Source organism: Peromyscus californicus, unplaced genomic scaffold (assembly GCF_007827085.1).
Source record: "Peromyscus californicus insignis strain IS unplaced genomic scaffold, ASM782708v3 Scaffold_4__1_contigs__length_199733344, whole genome shotgun sequence".
NCBI lineage: Eukaryota > Metazoa > Chordata > Mammalia > Rodentia > Cricetidae > Peromyscus > Peromyscus californicus.
The window spans coordinates 119,361,416-119,382,337 of NW_026294562.1; the positions used below are offsets into that span (position 1 = coordinate 119,361,416).

General features: G+C 47.3%; 1 protein-coding gene across 4 annotated transcripts in view; it reads right to left on the reverse strand.

Annotated features, from left to right (window-relative positions):
• Adamtsl3 (ADAMTS like 3) overlaps positions 1 to 20,700 on the reverse strand; it is a 296,131-nt gene extending 275,431 nt beyond the window's left edge. For all 4 annotated transcript variants that reach the window (XR_008212849.1, XM_052712357.1, XM_052712358.1 and 1 more), the window contains exons 1-2: positions 19,975 to 20,700; positions 18,597 to 18,698 (exon numbers count right to left, since the gene is read on the reverse strand). Coding sequence is in view for 3 of the 4 variants with exons in the window: in XM_052712357.1 (XP_052568317.1) it covers positions 18,597 to 18,698; positions 19,975 to 19,977 (105 nt within the window). In the remaining variant the exon portion in view is untranslated. The remainder of the gene's footprint in view (positions 1 to 18,596; positions 18,699 to 19,974) is intronic.
• Between the last annotated feature and the right edge of the window lie 222 nt (positions 20,701 to 20,922).

The window sequence follows — 20,922 nt, forward strand, 5'->3', positions numbered from 1 at the left end:
TAGTCCCTGGGCACATCTGTGAGGCGTTGTCTTGACTAGGTTAATTGATGTGGACTATCTTAGTTAGGTTTTCTATTTCTGTGAAGAGACACTGTGACCACAACAACTCTTATAAAAGAAAACATTCAATAGAGGTGGCTCACTTAGAGTTCAGAGGTTCAGTCCGTTATCATCATGGCGGGGAGCATGGTGGCATGCAGGCAGACATGGTGCTGGCTTCATCTTGATCAGAAGACAATAGGAAATGGACTGTGACACTGAGTGAAGCTGGAGCAAGGGAGACCTCAAAGCCCGCCCCCACAGTGACACACTTCCTTCAACAAGGCCACACCTACTTCAACAAGGCCACATCTCCCAACAGCGCTACTCCCTATGAGTTTATGGGGGCCAATTACATTCAGATTACCACAGGACCTTCATCTTCGCCTTCACTGTGGGCAGGGATCCTGGACTGTAAGATGGGAGGGGTGCGCTGAGTGTCCATTGCTTTCTCCATCTTGACTGTGGATGCAGAGTGACCAGCTGTGTGAAGCTCCTGCCTCTTAACCTCTTCACCATGGTGGATGGCACCCTTGAACTGGGAGCCAGAATAAACCCTTTCCCCATCTGGGTGTTCAGTCACAGTAACAGGAAGAACTAAACTGAACACGAGGGGAAATTCCTGGTAGTGGGAAGATCGGGAAAGACGTTGTAGATGGCTTAAATCTTGAAAAATATCAAGGATCAAAAGAGGGGGACAGAAGGAACCATGGGGCAGCAGAAGCCCCATGTGACTCCAGTGTGGGCTCTCCATCCACCACACTGTTCACAGGAAACAGTAATTCCTGCTCAAGGGCAGACAGGAACTCGGGGACATGCCTTCAGACCTCCCGCTCATCCCACTAATGCCTGAAATTGAATGTGTGGTCCAATTCCAAACACTTCCCAGTCAGTACCCTGGTCCTCATCAACTTCCAGAAAAGATCAGGTATGTTTTGAAGGCATTTTTTCCTCCACCATGAGACAGCTGGCCCACCTGACTCCAGACTGTAGCGCAGCGGCTCTCAACCTTCCTGATGCCTCGACCCTTCACTACAGTTCCTCATGTTGTGGTGACTCGCCCCCAACCACAGAATTCATTGCTACTTCGTAACTGTAATTTTGCCACTGTTACGAATCGTAATGTAAATATCTGATGTGTGACCCCTGTGAAAGGGTCTTTCAAGCCCCAAAGGGGTCACAACCCACAGGTTGAGAACTGCTGCCGTAGAGACCTGGAGAGAAAGTGAATGAGAAGCAATTCGTGTCCCTTTACGAGTTAGAAACAATGTTTTTGTAAGCAAAGAAGTAAAAATAGCTCACTTCTAAGAAAGCCAACATTTGTACAGAAGTCATTAGATGACATCTGTTCACTTATGGAAAATTTGAGGTAAACAGCATGATCCGGGCCAAGCCAAGGGAAACACCAATTAGTATTATTTAGACTACCACACCGCCATACTCCCCTGTACAGTACACAAACACCAAATCCTTCTCCCGTTTAACACTGCTGCTCAATAAAAACACACCAAGCTCTTCTTTAATCCCAGGGTACGGGTCAGTTCAGGAGCCAGTGCCCTGGATCAGTGACTGAACGTCTGAGGCTTCAGTTTCAAATGGGTCAAATTCAGTCTGAAAACGTTAAAAGCAAAGTGCCAGAAGAAACTAACATCGAAGTTGAAATACTGTGTTATTCTGAGCAGTATGGTAGCCGCTCACACAGTCCTGAGCACTCTATCACCCACTTGCCCCTCTGCCCAGAGCACACACACTGTGTGCACTGCCTGCCCACGAGTCATTCAGCATCCCTCTCAGGTATCGCATGGGTGATGTGGATTCGTAGTGCTGTGTTCCAAGTGACCCTTCGGGAGGAGCACAGTGCTGTGTCCATGCCTACGTCATTAATCTCGCTTCATTTGTGTGGGCTTTGTATCAACTAGGTCATCCCAAGAACCGATATGTAGTTGAAGTTTTCCTGTGTCCACCCAGCTCCTGCATCCTTGCGTTTCCTCAGCGCTCACACCCAAATAAACACACACAGGCCAATATTATTTAAAACTGCTTGGCCATTAGCTCAGGCCTACCACTAACTAGCTCTTACACTTAAATTCAGCCCATTTTTGTTAATCTAGATGGTGCCATGTAGTCTGTGGCTTTACCTGTATGTCTGTTACATGCTGCTCCCTGGATGGTGTGGGCTGCTCACATCTCCTCACTCAGCCTTCCACCTCCCAGAATTCTCCTCTCTTTGTCCCATCTATACTTCCTACCTAGCCACTGGCCAATCAGCACTTTAGTTATTAACCAATCAAAGCAACACATTCAACATGCAGAGTGATATCCACAGCACCAATATTTTGAGAGACAAAGAGACGAAATTCATATAACTTTTATAAGCATATCTTGCTACATTTGGTCTACCTTATTGCTGATCATCATTATTTTCCAAGTGTACACTCAATGCATTGAACTTTATCATGGGCATACATACATGGTGTGGGGAGGTACTTAGTATGTATTGAGTTTGACATTGTCTTCAGCTTTAGAAATCCACCAGATGTTGAAATGCATTCTCCATGGGCGGGGAAGGGGGCTCTGTAATGTATTCAGTGCCAATATTGGTAGGTTCCTTTGACAGGGTTGACATTTTATCAGTGAAAGAAAGTAAAAAGGGAGAAGAAAGCAGGATGGGATGGCGAGTGAGAAAGACAAAAAGGAAGGAAGATGTGTGGAAGGAAGAAGCGGGGAGAGTAACTCAGCTGCTAAACACGGACCCTCATGTCACAGGCTGTCCAGAGCGAAGTCTGTGACATCCGTTCAAAACACCCTAAGTGTGCATGTCAAAACCAGAGTCTAGTCATGCTCTAGTGAAGGTACTGAACACCTCAGAGAGAAGAAGAATGTTGGATTATGGAACAAACATTCGTGTCCCTTCCCTTGAAGTCAGGTTCTCAACCTTCCTAATGTTGCAACCCTTTAATACAGTCCCTCATGGTATGGTGACCCCCCACCATACAATTATTTCATTGCTACTTCATAACTGTTATTTTGCTATTGTTATGAATCATAATTAAATACCTGATAAGCGGGATTCTGACATGCGACCCCCCCAAGGGGTCACGACCCACAGGTTGAGAACTACTGCTAAGTGCACCTCTGGGCATCGTCCAGCGCAGTGCAGCACAGCACAGCTATCAGTCACAGGAAGGCTTCCTGACAGGTACAGAGAAGAGGGAAGAGAATCCTCAAGACTTGACGGAAAATCTTTTGGTGGGTTCTCCGAGTTTCCCCTTTCTACCATTGTTTTTGGTTTTGTTCTTTGTTTGTTTTGTTTCTGGTTTTGTGTTGGGTTGGGTTGGGTTTTCTGTGAGACAGGGTCTCGTTACATAGTTCTGGTTGGCCTGGAACTCAGAGAGATCCACCTACTCTTGTGGATCTTGTAATGCCAACTCCCAAAGTCTGGCATTAAAGGCTTTTGCGCTCCATGTATTCTGAGCTAAGTGCTTTTCAGCCACTCAGAATCGTCACCAAACACAACAGAGGACAGGAGAGGAGGAATGGGTAAGGCTGCTTTCTCTAGATGAAGAGCCCATGGAGCTAGCCCAGCAAGCTAGAAATCTCTTACGCCGATAACTACCTGAGCTGAGTGAAACCATGGTCACCTCTCCATCAGCACCAGCCGCAGCAGGGCCAGCAGAGAACAGAAAGCCTGCATGTGGTTCGGGGCGGGGGGGGGAGTCCAGGACATAAGTCCCTGGCTGTTGGTATGGAAACGTATCTACTTGATATGCTGAAGTGGCTGGTACACTTCCCTCTCCAAGTAGACTTTAGAAAGAGCAGAGCTTGGAGGATGCTGAAGGAGAAAATCTCTGACCTCACCTGTAAAGTCCCACACAGATCCCCACCCAGCCCACAAACAGAACTGGAGAATGAACAGAGTTACAAGAGGTTTAGAGTGAACTGCAGTGTGGAACACCACCAAAAAAGGAGGAGGCAGACCAAAATGTACTGGGTGGGAGCTACAAATTAAACTGTCTTTACAATCATGACCCACATACGCAGCAAAAGCCTGCCCATGAAGTCTAGATGGAGTCCCCGGCTGTCAAAATAGAGATTAGCAGGTACTAGATCCAAACAGAGCTGATGGCTATTAAAATAGAAGATAGCGTTAAATTAGATCAAGGAGGAGCTAGAGTCTCATAACATAATCCCTAAAATACATAGGGCATTATTAAATAATCACTTGCTATATGACGAACAAGCAAAGTCCTAAGGTAAATTAAAAAATCAACAGATGCCCATATCAGAATGACTGAGAGGTCAAATGTCTGGCAAAGATGTTAAAGCAACCACCACGACAGTTACAACCACTCTTAAAACAAATGGGGAAAATAAGAAATACCAGAAAGAAAAGAGAGGACATAATGAGCTAAATAGAAATTATAAAACCGAAAATACGGTACCTTATTTTTCTAAAGCCCCTCCTGGTCTTCCTTTTTGTCACACTGAGTTGGCAGGTGAGCAAAGGCTGAGGAAGAGAAACATCCCAATCTAAATCACAGAAAACAGACTGAAATTTCAGTTCATGGGACACGAGGGACCACCAGGGCGATAAAAAAGATGGAACTTGCTGGTCATCAAGGTTCAAAGAAGGAAGAGAAGCAGTACAGGGCTGTGAAGAATGTCTGAAGAATTGAATTCTGGAATGTTCCCAGTTTGGGGAAAATATCTAAAACTAAAGAAACATGAGAAGACACATGACAAGCACGTGAAATCCAAAGACAAAGAAAGATCCAAAGATGAGCCAGAGGGAAATCATGTTCCACCTACTTGGAAAACAACCTGGAAGACAGTGGCCAGTAGAGTTCTTCTCTGAAGCCACAGAGGATAGAGAAGGAAATGGGACAGGATGCTTCTAACGCTTGAAGAAAAGGGCCACTAACCCGACACACAGTCTTCTCTATTCAACACAGCACCCTTCCAAAATCAGGCCATTCTATGTAACGCAAGACAAAGAATTTGTCTAAAGAACCTACCATCAAGGGAAGACAAAAGAAGTATAATTTTAAAAGGAAGGGAAGGAGGGAGGGAGAGAGAGAGGAAAACAGAACACTGTAACCGAAGATGGCTTCAAACTCCAGAAGGGAAGGAAAAACAACACAGTGGCCAGATATAGGGGTGAGGGTACCAGAACAGCCTTCTAATGAAGTTCTTTATAAATGTTCTGTGGTTGAAATGAAAACTGCATCCTATGATATGCTGTTCGGCATATTTAAGATAGGCGAAAGGGTTGGAAAATCTAAATGGAGTTAAGGTTTGCACGTGTCACTACGAGGGGTAACACGCGAGTCTCAGTAGATGGCGATAAAATAACAATCAGGATAGGAAGGCAGAGACAGAAAGGGACAGAAATTAGAGACCTATAGATAAATCAGCATGGAAAGCTGGACAATATTCTGATGACTCACAGGAAGGAAGGAGGGACATGGAATGAGGAACAGCAGAAATGAAAATCACGTAAATAATAAAATGTCAAACTCCAGCCCTAAGATGCCAATAACCACTCTTAACATAAATAGTCAAAACTCCAACAAATGCACCAGGAAGCTGCTAAGAATCTGGCAGGATGGAGTTTTTTAATGACCCAACTCTATATTATCTATAAGAAACTCACTTTGTATATAATAATAATGGCAGAATGAAAGCAACATGATAAAAAAAATACATCTACTAAGCTAATAGTATATTTGACAGCTGTTTCTAAGGGTTTGACTTCATTAACATAAGACAAAGTGAACCTCAGATCAAAGAAAATTATGAGGGTTGTGGAGAATAATTCCACCAAGAACAGGAAGGAATTCTTGATGTGTATGGGCCAAAGAGCAGAACTCAAAACACTTGAAGCTAGAGTTGATTTGTTTTTCAATTGAAAGGAAATAGGGACTTATGCTGTGGTGTATGCTGAGGGAGTTCATAGGCTCTCTCAGAAACTGGCTGGCGATCTCTGAGGTGGTCAAGAAAGCAAGCGATTTTAAAGGACATGAATTGGAGACTGGAACTGGCAGGGCAGCGTCTACCGAGTCCTCCTGTGTGCTCAGCTTTAGAAGTCATGGGTTCTTCTCTGCATTCTCCTTGATCACAAGGTGGGGTTGCAAGAAGGAGTTTCAGCATTCTTGGTGTGCTAGAACTCCCTTTATAGAATGTGCTAAGCATGTGCTCATGGTCTGAGGCTTGGATTTTTATTTTCTCTTTAGCTCCTCTGAGAAGCACAAGTTTTAACTCAGAGATTGTCAATCAATGCATTTGCTAATTGAGCTTCAAAATTACGTGCTAATCCCAGTCATATACAGCAAAACAGAGTTCTGAGCACAGTGAGTACTTCCATATGATACTTAAAAAAAAAAAAGCCTAATCCCTGTGTGCCCTTCGTCTTTTGAAGGACAAACCTCGCTTGGTTATTCCTAGAGTGGAAAAACCCTGTTAAAGCTATCTAGGACATCGCTCTGGTGCTGGCAAGGGAAGTTTCTTGGGAGCCAAGGGTTACTCAATACACTTGCTGAGTCCTGGGATGGACATCACAGAGTATCATCTGACAACACAGAGAAAACCCAATAATGAGGCCAACAGGGCCACCTCCCTGTCCTGTTCCACTCAAGGGACTCACAGTGCTGGACTGAGGAAGAACCCACGGTTGGCTGAGTACATCATCAGTGTTCCTCGGCATGTGCACAGATGTGCCTGAGTGTCTATTCATTGTGTTTATCAGAAGAACAACGTAATAAATAGTGGGGAATTCATCCCACAGTGTAGCTTGGGTTGTCCTCTTTGTAAAAGTGTTCAGTAATATTTGAAGTGCCAGGCTCTACGTACATTAATGAGAACCCATCAGACATCAGCAATCTTAGGCCAGTTGCACAGTGGGAAACACTGAGGAAAATAGACCTCTCATAAATAGGACTTAACAGAGCTTGCTAGAACGTAGCCACCAGCCACTCCACGCTTCCCTTCCCTGCTCAGGGCATGGAAATGCTTTCCTGGCTCTGCTGCTAGAAGCTGTTAATGCATCCCAGAATGTGTTTATAGAACATTCAGCACAGTGCTCCACCTCCAGACTTGTGAACGGCGATGCTTGCCACATGCTGGGCCTCCCAAGAGTGGGAAGGAGGGTTGCAGGGTCAGGCCAAAGCCATCACGCTACCTTCAAAGGCAAAGGCCACAGAACCTAGCCTGAGAAGTGAGGCCACTGTGCAGACCCCCACATACACAATGGGGTCTGGGAGGGTCTGATTCCATGATGGAGCCATGGCTGGAGGGAGGGTGACTTACAATTGTGCCTTCAACCAGGGCCCTGTGGATGCTCTGCAATTCTCCATGTGAAGTGTTGGTTCTGGAAGGAATTTGGTTTGAGGGTCCACAGGGTCTTGAATTTACTTTGCTCTGCCCTCCCCATACACCCCAATCTCCCTCAATATGAGCAAACAGTAGCCAATAAATAGGCACTCTTTCCTGCAGGACAGCCCATGCCAATCCCACTCAGGCTGGCGTTTCCTACCTACCACCTTCTTCAGTTTTCAGGCCATCTGTTGACCTCACAAAGAAAAGCAAGCTTGCAGGAGGAGAGAAGGAATGTGCAGGCCATGCCTTCACACCAGCAAAAATCCCCGTGATGTTATTTTCCAGGTCTCCCAGAGTCCTGTCTTCCAACCCATCCCAAGTACCACCAGCGAGTTTTGCTTTTAACTACACCACCTCTCCCTTCACTGGTACAGTATTTTTGAACTCTAGCATGTACTGGTCTCTCTTTCATAAACTACAGATTCAGAAAATCCGTTTTATAACATGGTTTAAAATCTACTCCTCTGTGAGCCACACCAGTCCTGAGAGCTCCGTACCCTGGAAGCAGAGAAGGTGGCTAAGGGGATTGCCGCCCAAGAGTGACAGCCTGAGTCTGAATCCCTGGAACTCAGGCAAAGCCAGGTGCATCATCACATGTCCAGAGTTCCTACAGCAAGGTAGGAGGTGGAGAAAAGGAAACTTCCAGGAGCTCTCAGGCCAGCTAGCCTGAAGAAAACAGAGAACAACCAAGAGACCCTGCCTCAAACAAGGTAGAAGGTGAAAACTGCATGGGAAGTCCTCTAACATCCACACAGGCATTGTAACACATGACACCCACAGCTACATGCACAACACACACACACACACACACACACACACACACACACACACACACACACACACACACACCATACATACATAAACATCATATACACACAGAACAACAACAAAACCCTCCTCACTCTGATGATAGCAGTAGCCGATTCTATTTGGACTTGAGGGTGGCAGAGATGAAAATGTCCACACTAAAAGCTTTAAGAGCATGCTAACAGGGCTCTCCAGGGCTACTAGTGAACAGCCTGGTAGTGAAGAGGGTCTCAGGAACAAAGACGCCCCAGAGTCAATTACTAGAAATGCTGGAACAACTACCGAGCTATCTAGAGACAAGATGAGCGGCAAGGGGTCAGGAGCTCAGTCTTACCTAACATCTAGGCCTGCCATTCCTCTTGAACAGAGCATTGCCTTTGCTTACCAAAATAGCCAGGCCAGCAATGGTGGAGCTGAGCTCCTAAGAGCAGGACATACAGAAGTAGGAGACAGATTACTCCTCAGTATGAGACTATACAGAGGAAGGGAGGGAGGGAAGGAGCGAAGAGGGAGGGAAGGAGGGAGGGAGGAAAGGAAGAGGGAGGGAGGGAAGGAAGGAGGGAGGGAGGGAGGAAAGGAAGGAAGGAAGTGAGGGGGGAGGAAGGGAGGGAGGGAGGGAGGAAGGGAAGGAAGAGAGGGAGGAGGGAGGGAGGGAGGAAAGGAAGGGAGGGAGGGAGGAAGAAAGGAAGAGCACTATGAAGAAATGGGGAGAGAACCACCTGCTCCAATTCAGAGGAATGTAACTCAATGTCAAATACAGTAATTTATAAAAATGTTAAATTGCCAAGTACCTTCAGGGTACAAGTGACATTAAGCCTTTTCATACAAGTCCAAAAATTAAAACATCAAGACTATATCCTCAAAAGAGGAAATAAATCAGAAATCCATAGCAAGATAACTTTATTGTTTGAAAAATTAGAAAATATTCTCCTTTGCCCTACCCTGTCAGCTGTTTGATTTCTGGTCATATGAAAGTCTGTGGAACACAAAAATTGCCCAACATGATCTGTGAAGCACAAGAAATTAATTACTTGTGTAAACTAATAACTACAGAAAAAGTGGTTGTGAGGCTAGAGGGATGGCTCAGTGGTTAAGAGCGCTTGCTGCTCGTTCAGAAAATCAGTTCCCAGAACTCACAGTGAGAGTCTCACAACCTCCTGTCACTCCAGTTCCAGAGGATCTGACACTGTCATCTGGCCTCTGTGAGCACCTGCACACACACAGAGAGAGAGAGAGAGAGAGAGAGAGAGAGAGAGAGAGAGAGAGAGAGAGAGAGAGAGAGAGAGAGAGAGACAGAGAGAGAGAGAGAGAGAGAGAGAGAGAGAGAGAGACAGAGAGAGAGACAGAGAGAGAGACAGAGAGAGAGACAGAGACAGAGAGACAGAGAGACAGAGAGACAGAGAGAGACAGAGAAATTAAGTAATTGCCAAAGAAATACTTCCCCCAAAACATTCTGTGTCTCTTTTACGTCATTGGCAAGTTCTTTCAAACTTTCAAGGAATTAGTTGTTTCTCTGCTTCTTAAGCTGACTGAAAAAAAGGTAAAGTGATGAAAAGTGTGCCCCTGTTCATTGTATGAGGTTAGTAAATCCTTGATACAAAAACCTGGAAAACGCAGTGTGAACTAACATCTCTTATGGATTCAGATGCAGCAATTTTTCAATAAAAGATTTTCAAACCAAATCCAGCTGAACACTAAACCCACAATACCCCATGGCCAACCACAGCTTCTGCCAGGAACACAAGAAAGATTCAATATTAGAAAACCTATTCATATGATTCTGTATGCTACAGAAGAGTTTAAAAGAAAAGGTGTGATGATCTAAACAGCATTGAAGGACTCCGATGAGCGAGCATGCCGGGAATTCCAGGTTTACACACCCACCACTGGCAGCAGGTGGTTCCCTTACAACTAAACAGTGACCTGTCAAAATCAGGACTTGTCCTAGAATCCTCGAAACCAACTGTGGATTGCAACACACACGCGTAAACAGAGAACAGGGTCAATTAACAAGAACAGTGTGAATAGAGCCTACAGGTGGGCCTTGAGTTAACTGGTTACGTCTTAATCATCCACTTTTTCATGAAAGCATTTGGACTGGAGTAACATAGAATGGAAAAGAGGAGACAAAATATCAGGGTAAATTACTCATGCAAATGGTAGTATTTTCTGAACTCTTTTAAGTAATATGAAGAAGTATTTATTTAGTCATGAGGTCAAAGGCATTGCCTCCCATGGGTGATAGTGAAAAGTCTTAGGAAGCAGCACATTTGACCCAGAGGACTTAGGTAAATTGCTAAAATTTTTGCTAAATTAGGTAAAATCCACATTTTTATTGCTACAGAATTTGTTTAAGATCAACATCGGAGTCACATGTGAGACAGGAGGAAGACTCAAAGCTTCTACCTATCTTGTATGGAACTCTATCTCGTGAAGTAAAGCTCAGGTAGATCACAAAGTGAGTCCTGACTACAATCATTGTCTACTTTTCCCAAACCTGGCAGTATTAATTTATCAAAGTCTTGGAAGTGTAGCTATTAAATGATGTTCCCTGGAGCTCACTGAAAAATCCCAGCTCTGCCACAATAACGGTATTAGACTATTTTCAAAAATAGTCTAATATTTACTTCTTCCCTTTGCCCCCTACACACGGTCTCTCAGAGAGGAGCACACTGAATTGAGCTTGATCATATGACTAGTTTTGAGCTCAAGGAAGGTGTGGGTTCAATTGCAGCTTGATGCTTCTGGGAAGAGGGAACCTCCACTGAGGAATTGTCTATATCTGACTGGCCTGTGGTCATGTCTGTGAGCCAGTTTCTTGATTATAAATTGATGTAGAAGGACCCAACCTATTGCTGGGAGGTTACCATCCCTGGTCAGGTGGGCTGTGTAAGAAAGGTAACTGAGCCAGTCAGTAAACAGTGTCCTATGGTCCCTGCTTCAGTTCTGGCTTCCAGCTTCCTGCCCTGATCCTCCTCATTTATTACCTGCAAGTGTAAGTTGAAATAAATGCTTTCACACCCAAATTGCTTTTTGTCAATGTTTCATCCCAGCAACAGACAGCAAACCAGGACATTCAGTGAGGACCCTCCCTAGTCCCCCTTCCCCTCCAGTTATGTGACATCCACAGAAGCGGCACCTGCAGAAGAAGCCTGACAGACCAGTGTGCATTTCCGTCATCATCAAGAAATGAACATTCTCCAGTTAACCTTTTGGTCCAAAGAGAAGCGATTCATGAAGAAAAGCTCCACTGGAAAATGAAGAAGGGGCTGGAGAGAGATGGTTAAGAGCACTGGCTGCTCTTCCAAAAGACCCAGGTTCAACTCTCAGCACCCACATGGCAGCTCACACCTGTCTGTAACTCCAGTGCCAGGGGATCTGACACCTTCACACCAATGCACGTAAAATAAATTTAAATAAATCATTAAAAAAGAAGGACGTCCATCAGAACAGAACCCTGACAAAAGCAATATGCACAGATGTTTAAAATAGAAAGAAAAAAAACAAGACTGTGGCTAAAGAATAGTGTCATGATTTAGACAGGAAATACCCCCTAAGGCTCATGTGTTGCTCATCAGACAGCAACTCAGAGGTGGGGCTTCCTGAAAGTTATTGAATCCTGGGGTCTCTGAGTGCATCCGTGGGTTAATATATCAGTAGATTTGTACTTTGGCGCCATTAGAGGGAGTCAATGAATCTTTAGGAGGTGGGGCCTCACTGAAGAAAGTAGGTCATTGGGGACATGTCCCAGAAACATATATCTTGTTCATCCCACCCAACCCAGCTTCCTAGTCTCCATGAGGTGAGCAGCTTCTTCTGCCACATACTCCCACCACCACCATGGATATCCTGCTCTACCTCAGGTCCAAAACAATAGAGCATCTGACCTTGAGCTAAAAGCATCTAAAGCCCTAAGCCAATGCATGCCTCTCCTCTTTTAAGTTGATTTTCTTTTCTCTACATACACATTTTTCCTTCATTCTCAGCAATAAAGACATAAAAGGAGACCTTGAGACAGTTTTTTTTTTTTTTTTGACTAGGTGTATAATATGGCCTGCCACTGAGGGACACCGCTGGGGGCTGGAATGGGTGAAAGGAACAGGGTGGGGAGGGAGTGTTGTCTTTTCATAGTGTATTAGAATGAAGGAAAAATGCGTATGTAGAGGTGTACATGTGTTTCCTCTCAATATCATATTATTTCTAAATATGATGTGTCTCCACTCACCCTCCTCTGTGCTGGGATTACAAATGCACAACTCCATGTTCATCTTTCTTTGTGGGAGCTAGAAGCCTGAACTCAGTTCTTTTTTTTTTGTTTGTTTTTTTGTTTTGTTTTTTTTCGAGACAGGGTTTCTCTATGTTGTTTTGGTGCCTGTCCTGGATCTCACTCTGTAGAGCAGGCTGGCCTCGAACTCACAGAGATCCGCCTGGCTCTGCCTCCTGAGTGCTGGGATTAAAGGCGTGCACCACCACCGCCCGGCCTGAACTCAGTTCTTGCTTGCACAGCAAGCATCCTATCCATTGAGCCATGCCCCTGGTCCCAGATGTCTAATGTGTTAAGGATAAAATACAGAAAAGCAATAATACAAACGGTCCAAAAGTATTTTTAAGACTATCTCACTAAGTCAAACATGGTTACTCCTGCCTGTAGTCCCAGCACTTGGGAAGCCGAAGAGGATGGGCATGTGTTCGAGTCTGCACTATACAATAATAAATTCAAGGCCAGCCTGGACATTCTTAGGAAGATAATTTGATAATAGAAATCAAAAACCTTAAATTTTCATATCAATTTGACCCCAAAATAATGTCTACTCAAAAACTTTTTCTATAACTCTATTTCAACCAAATAATCACAGACATGCACCAAGATGGTGCACAGGCACAGCTACAGGAGACTTTGAAATGGGAAGAAAAACCTGGAGGGGCACCTAATGCTCAACATCGAAGACCTAGCTAATGAAGTCTGATATATTCGAATGATGCAATGTTATAAATGCAGGAAATATTATTAGAATAAAATACTCCTCACATTGTTCACATCTTTTAATTATCAAAGTGAGTATTATGTCTTCTTTTCCTGTGTTTGAGAGTATGTGTATGTGTGTGTGTGTGTGTGTGTGTGTGTGTGTGTGTGTGCACATATGTGTTCATGCATGTGGAAGCCAGAGGTTAGCCTAGAGTATTGTTACTCAGTCATTGTTCACACCTCCACTTTTTATTTTGAAAAAGGGTCTCTCACTGGTCTAGGACTGACCAAATAGTCTAAGCTGGCCAGTAAGCCCCAGAGATCTGTCTGTCTCCCCATCCCCGGGGCTGGGATTACAGACACACACCATTATACCTGACATTTTTATGTGGGTTCTGAGGGTGAAGCGCAGGCCCCTCATGCTTGATGTGTATTGCAAAACATTTGCCAACTAAGCTATCTCTCCAGTCCATTATCACTTCTTTAAATAAACATACATGCTAATATTCCATACTGAGTTGTGCTGCTGTTGCTTTTAACTCAGAAACACACACACACACACACACACACACACACACACACACACACACACACCACGCACACACTCACTCACTCACACACTCACACATTCACACACACTCACACACACACAGAGGTAAGTTCAAAAGAGAGGACTTCACTAAATTGTAAATTACTTTTATTAATACAATAGCTAGTCTTCCTGATTTTAAAAGTACTTTCAAAGGAAAATTCTATTAAGTGTCTAAATGAATACTTGGAGAACAGATGGGTTTCTGCGAATTTGGCCACAATAATTTATAGCATACATTGGCTGGAGCTGAACACGGCACTGACAAATTCCAGGAAGTAATTGCATAAAATACTTGGAGAGGAAATTGCTTTATGCTTCCATGCTATTTATGGAAATTAGCATCTTTGTAAAAATAAACCAAGAATGATCACGACCGTAAACCCTGAACTGAAGCCTCCATGCTGCTAGGCGTGCGCTTTCAGCCCGTTAGTGACAGTGGAGGAACACTGACTGCTTGACTTGCTCCTGTTATGAAACAATTACATGGGATTGTAGTTTTCTTCTTCTCCTTGTATCTGCACTGTCTTGCTTTCTTTCAGAGACATCCCACGTGGAGTTCAGATACACTGAAGTGCCATTTGTGGAGAAAACTTCCTTGTCATTCCATTTCCTGCCAAAGACTGCAATACCCTGTTTTCAGCAGCTCAGCCTTCTCCAGTCTCCATCAGCCCCTCAAACCTTGTCCTTCAAAGTAAACCAGACATTTCCCAGGGTCAAGGTGAACTTTCAAGTTTTTCCTCTAAGCCTAATTCCATTTTTCTATTTTTCTCAATTCCACTTACTCCTTTACCATGTTTGTCCCCATCTCAGCGAGTTCTTAAGGGTTCCTGCCTTCATCTCATCTTATTGAAAATTAGCTTCTCACCTCTGCAACCCAGGCCAGGACGCATCACTACCACAGTGCCAGGAACCTCCCAAGCATCATCTGCTCCAGTGAGTCCCAGCACCCCACAGAGTCCTGATAGTGCTTCCCAGCACCTGATCCATATTCCAAAGACTCTGTGCTGCCTAGTTCCTAGAGTGCTCTTCCGGCCCTTCTTCACAGCAGTCACAAACTGCCCCTGCTCATTTTTACCTCTTGGCCTTTCCTGCCATGTTTCTACTCTTCACATGCATGGTGTCCATGGAAACCCAGTGGAGGAGACAGATTTGAGAGGTATTTCATGACCAAGTGGGTACAGAGCAAGGACAACGGAAAAGGCATTTAGAGTACCCCTGGGGACAATGTCTGGTTGACAATGAACCAAGGAGAGAGAGAGAGAGAGAGAGAGAGAGAGAGAGAGAGAGAGAGAGAGAGAGAGAGAGAGAGAGAGGAGAGAATGAATATGAATAGATGGCTGGTGAATAAAGCACTTTCTTGCCAGCAATGAGGACCTGCCTTCAGAGCCTCAGCACCCATGAAGAAGGCTGGCCATGGCAGTACAGCAGTTAATAATCCCAATCCTGGGGACAGGAGGATCCCTGGCCAGCCAGGCTAGTCAACCAGCAAACTCCAGACACAGTGGGAAACCCTATCTCGGAAAATAAGATGTAGAGTAATTAAAGAAGACACCTGATGTCAACCTCTGGACACACACACACACACACACACACACACACACACACACACACACACAGCACCTACTGAGAGAGGGGAGAGAGAGAACAAAAACAAAACAAAACATATACATTCATGTGTTCATAGTTCTAGTATAACCTGAAATGAGTTTTTGTGAACTAAACTCCGGGTTTCCCCAGGGCCAGTTACACTTCCGAAAACTCCATGGGAGAAGCCATTCTCTGCCTCTCCCATCTTCTAGAGGTTTCCAGCCGCCCTCAGCTCCTGGCTGCATCACCCCTCCAGCTTCCTTGGTGGCCTCTTCCACTTCCTCTGCTTTGCTTCTTCCTGGGTCGCACTCACGAAAAGTGCTGGGACAACCTCCCAATCTCAACATCTTTCCCTGCATGGCAAAGTCTCTTTTGTCATATACGGAACATTGATGGGTTCTAGGAACTAGGCCATGGACATATTTGGGAGACATTGTTCAGCCTACCACACTTCTCAGGGGTGTCTATACTTTTGACCCAGTGTTTCCTTCAATAGTATAGTGATCAAAACAGTAGAAGCTTGGAGGGGTTCGAGAGCAACTGTTGTCTTCAGTAAGAAGATCAGGTCCTCAGGGAAGACCCAAAGCACAGCAGCTCCCAGGGCCTAATCGGCAGGAGCAGCGGCCTTTCTACTGCTTGAGTGGGAGGAGCCTTCAGCTTCCCCCAGTCAAGCCCTGTACCTATCACAGTAACTTGTAATTATAAGAGTTCACATTTTCCATGATTTAATAAGGAGAATCTCATTTTTATTAATTAGCTGAAATACACTAGATAGCTGAAACACCCTTACAGCTCAGCCTCACACATCTGTTAGTCTCCCACCAACCACCTTGTAGCCTACTCATGAGGCAAGGGGAGCGAGACATCCCAACATTAAAATCATAATACAGATGGGCAACTTCTTACCAAGCTCCAATGAGCCTGGGGGAAACACCAGAGAAAACCCTGTCCACTTCTACAAGAACCTCCTTTGAGAAGATCAGCCTCTGCCCAGAACAGTGTGCATCTGGGCTCCTCTGCTCATGTCTCTTGAGCGCCCCCTACAGCTCCATAGCAGAATATGCAGGCACAATGCTAATTTCAAGCCTTTAACCAGCAGCTACCACAGAGTTGACCTTCATTGCCGATATCCTTGCTTTATTCCACATTTTCCACTTCACGGTGCATTGCCTCCTGAAAACAACTCCGCGAGGTGGGCACGGTCGTGGGTCCCTCTCTTCAAGTGAGGAGACAGGTGTGATGCACAGATGAGTGACCCAGCCATACACACAGGGGTGGTGCTGGGATTCCAGCAGTGGGTGGCACGGATGACTGAAACCACTGCCCAGGCATTGGATGTTATGGCATTCCATGCGCACTACACTGATGCATGGGCACAGCACTGCCATGGGCACCCAGATACGGGAAAATCCAGAGGTCACTCGCGATTCAAGTTGGAACAGAAGGCAGCGGACAGACTCAAAGCGCACAGAGACGGTGGAGAGGGGGAAAGGCGAAAGGAAACACTCTGTCTTAGAGGCTCAGCCCCACCTGACCAGGAAGGAATATCTCCGAAGCTCTTGTATTCTATTTTGGTGAGATGGAAAAGTAAACCATCTTGCTTTTACAACAACACTGTACCATGCTGCCCAGAGGAAGCCTAAACCATGCCCCTCAAAACCATAACTTTTGTTTTTTTAAGATTTATTTCTTTTTAAATTATATGTATTCCTGTATCTGGTGTGCGTGTGTGTGTCTGTGTGTGCACGACTGCAGTTGCCCATGGACACCAGAAGAGGGCATCATATCCTCAGGAGCTGCAAGTTACCCCAGATTCTGGGAACTGAACTCAGTTCCCTGCAAGGGCAGCAGAAATCTTGACCACTGAGCTTCTCTCCATCCTCTTAGCCTTTGTTCTAACAAAATCTATCCATTTAAAATGTGGTTACAGAGGAGCGCTGTAAAACGGGACAAAGGGAATGATGTTCCTCACTAATCAGTTGTGTGTGAGCCACAGAATTGACGGGGCACTGAAAAGGGCTTAAAGACAGTAAATCCACGAGAACAGAGCAAGAGGCAGGGGCCTTTGCTTCAGTTATCCCGAGTATAGATTTTCATCCATGCCTGCATGCTTGTTTAACAGACTTAAGCCCTTAAGTACTAGGCTGTCTGCTAAGACCATGAGGGCGCACAGACCACAGCCAGAAATGAACTCCTCGGGGAAGTGTTGTCTTGTTCTAAGTCACATAAGACGCTGCACGGGATTAGCAGCCACCCTCAGGCCACGGTATTAACAGAAATGTTCCCTGCATTTTTAGGTCAGGGCCCACACACTTCTTGGCTGAATGCAGCGGCAAACATATTTGTCTGGATTTCGCTTTGTTATAAACCAAAGGGTTGTAGAGGAAATCTGGATGTTCCAGCTATCTTGAAACGTAAGAAGGCCCAGCAATCCTGGGCTTGCATTCCTACTTAACAATGACAAGCCGGAGTCAAGCAAGGACTGTTCTTAGTGAGGAGAAACTGGGTTCCGCCTCTCGCCATCTCTACCACTCCCGCTGTCTCTTCAGCAATGCCAGCAGCGCGCCTTTGAGTTTGCCCAGTAGACAGATCAGTCTACGAGCTCAGCTTCTCAGGCTGGGTGAAAAAGACAAGCGTCTAGACCCGTGTTTCTCAACCTGTGGGTCTCGACCCTTCGGGGTGGAATGACCTTTTCACAGGGGTCGACAAAGACCATCGGAAAACACAGATATTTTTAACATTACAATACATAACAGCAGCAAAATTACAGTTATGAAGTAGCATGGGTCACCACCACGCGAGGAACTGTATTAAAGGGTCGCAGCATTAGGAAGGTTGAGAACCGGTGGTCTAGAGAGGCCTGCTCAATAGTGGGGTGTGCTAACAGAGTAAATTCAGAACACTCACTCAGTGGCTAAGCTAGTGTAGAAATCAGGCTCCTCCTGACCTCTCACACGCAGCCTCTCCTGGGCTCGTGCAGACAGCCACTGTAGTCAGAAAAGACAGGGTCCACCCAAGCTCCAAGTCACAAGTGGCATACGGGTCCACAGTGGTACCAAGTTCCTGGCCTTTGAATCATCCTTACAGAGAAACCAACCACGACACCATCTGCATGAGATTCTCTGTGTTAGCATTAACACTGGTCCTATTAACTTCTTACATGGTCTAGAACAATATTGCTATGCAAAGACAGGCATGCCCCCAAGTTCTCAGTGTCCCCCATTCTATTACCTGCAGAAGACCAGGGAACATAAAGACCATCCATGTCAGCAGCCACCAGGGTCCTGTCCAGCAAGCCATGGGGTCCAATATCCTAGGAGCCTCCCTTACAGCCTACAAAAAAGAAAAAAGAAAAGGCCCAGTTTCCAACCAGCTCTGGCTCCAGAGACCGAGTCTGTGAGCTAAGAAACCAATCGGAGGGCAGGGACCCTGAAGCCAGGCAGTGTCTCAGAAAGGTTTGTGTTGGCCCAGGATGGGATTGCCTGCTGCAGAATGGAGGCGATATGGGGCTCCCTTTAAGATGAGTCCACCAAGACTGGGAAGGGGGCAGGGACTACCCCCCCCCCGTCAGCAACTCATACTTCCAGCTCTCCAGAAGTCGAGACACCCCTGCACCAGCCACCACCCAGCCTGGTTGTCAGCACCAGGGTGTGGATTTTGGCATTGTCTGGGGACGCCAGCCTACAGCCAAGGGTTAGGGCACCTGCCAGCTTAGTCTCCTCGAGGCAAAAATGAGTCTAAAACCAACTAAACTAGACCAGAGAGGGTAGGAATCCTCCTAAGGTCACACAGCAAAACAGTGACTCTAGGATTGGAAAGCAGATAGTTTGAGGCATTTCTCACTAGACACACCGAGTGCCCTCTGCTTCCAGACCTGCGGCTAAGAGAGCTCTGGGGGGCACAGTCTTTCAGAGTGTAGTCTCTTAAAGGTGAGGAAGAACGTCGCCCAAGAGGGCGACGGGGACCTTTTTTTTTTCTCTCCCAGTGTGTTTTCCTGTCAATTTACAGGGAACTGAGTTTGAGAGGAGACTGGAAAAGCCGAGGTCACACTCGACTCCCGCTTCGCCTCGCGGGCGCCTTGGCGGAGTCGGTGTCCGGGGGCGGGTCGGTGGCTTCTCTCCATCTGGAGAAAGCATTAAGGCCTGGCTTAATGCGATCCGCAAATGTGCTGCTGTTTCCGACCTGAGGCGGCAACTCTGGGACGAAGGGAGGCGGCCAGGGCCGGGGCCCGGGACCACGCGCCCCTCTCCGCTGGCTCGCACACTCCAACGCCCGCTGCCCTCACGCCTCCTTTCCCTGGCGTGCGTCTCGCCCGGGTCCTCTACACTCCAGGCGTGCGAGCCTCAGTAGCCAACCCTCCGGACCTTCGGACACTCCAGGCTGCGATCAACCGGCAGTCCGCTCACCCTGTAGGGTGTCCCCGTCATCGAAGGCGCCCTTTGCTCGCAGAGGACCCGGGAAGGTTCTGCCCAACGTTCCCGGCCCCGGTGGCGTGCGCCTACCCAGAGCTCTCTAAGTCCCATAGGGTAGTGCTCAGGTTGTGAAGCCCCCGCGACCAGCGTCGGACCCTCCTTGCCAGTGGCGTTCCCACCAACTTGCCCAGCCTTACCATCCTGGGAGAGACCTGTCCCCGGATCTCCCGCGGGTGTCCCCGCTCCCAACCCGGCGGCGCCGCAGCAGCGTCTGTGGGTGTCGCAGGGATGCGCTCTGCGGAGACGGAGACCAGCCGCGCCAACTCGGCGACACCTCGTGCGGAGCGCGGGATCCCGACGGTCCCCGACGCCGGCCTCCAGCCCGCGCCGCCGCCAAAGTTAAATGGGGCTGGGACGCGGCCGCCCCGCCTGTCCCGCCCCTCCGGGCGCGCGGAGCGCAGGGCTGGCCCCGGCCCAGAGGCGGAGGGCGCGCGCCGCCACCTGCGCCGTCTGTCCCGCAAGTGCGCGCCGCGCCCCGGGGCCGGTCCGTCCGTGCCGCCTCTTCGTCCTCCGCTGGAACCCCGGGCCGCGGGGAAGGCGAGGGCAAGCAGGAAAGCGGGCCGCAGCCGGGCGACTCGGAGCGCGCGGAGCCGCGGCGGCCACGGCGAGACTCGGCTGGAACGCTTCTCCACCCGCTTCCTGGAAGCCACTCCTCGCCCTGGGCCTGCAGCCAGGCCTGGTGCCAGGAGCCCCGGCTGCCGCCGCCGCCGCCGGCAGCGCGCTGGGGAGAGGCAGCGGCTGCGCCACGGGCCAGCCGGGCCAGCCCGGCCAGTGCAAGGATGCCATCCCCTCCCACCTCCATCGCCTGGCCCGGGCGCCGCGTCTGCTAAAACGCACCCCGTGAACAGGCTGCCCGGAGTCACTGGCTCGTGCTGGGAGCCTTAGGAACTTGACCAAGACCCATCAGCAGCCCCCGCGGTCCAGGGATTTTTGGCTGCAGGGGACCGTGGGTGACCCAGTAGAGACACCTAAACCTGATACCTGAAGTCCCGGGTATGAAACCGGTTTGGGTGATCCCGAACTCCAGACCTGTCAGAAAATAAATTCAGCACCAGAGCCTAGGGTTTGTGATGGAGGTGTCCCAG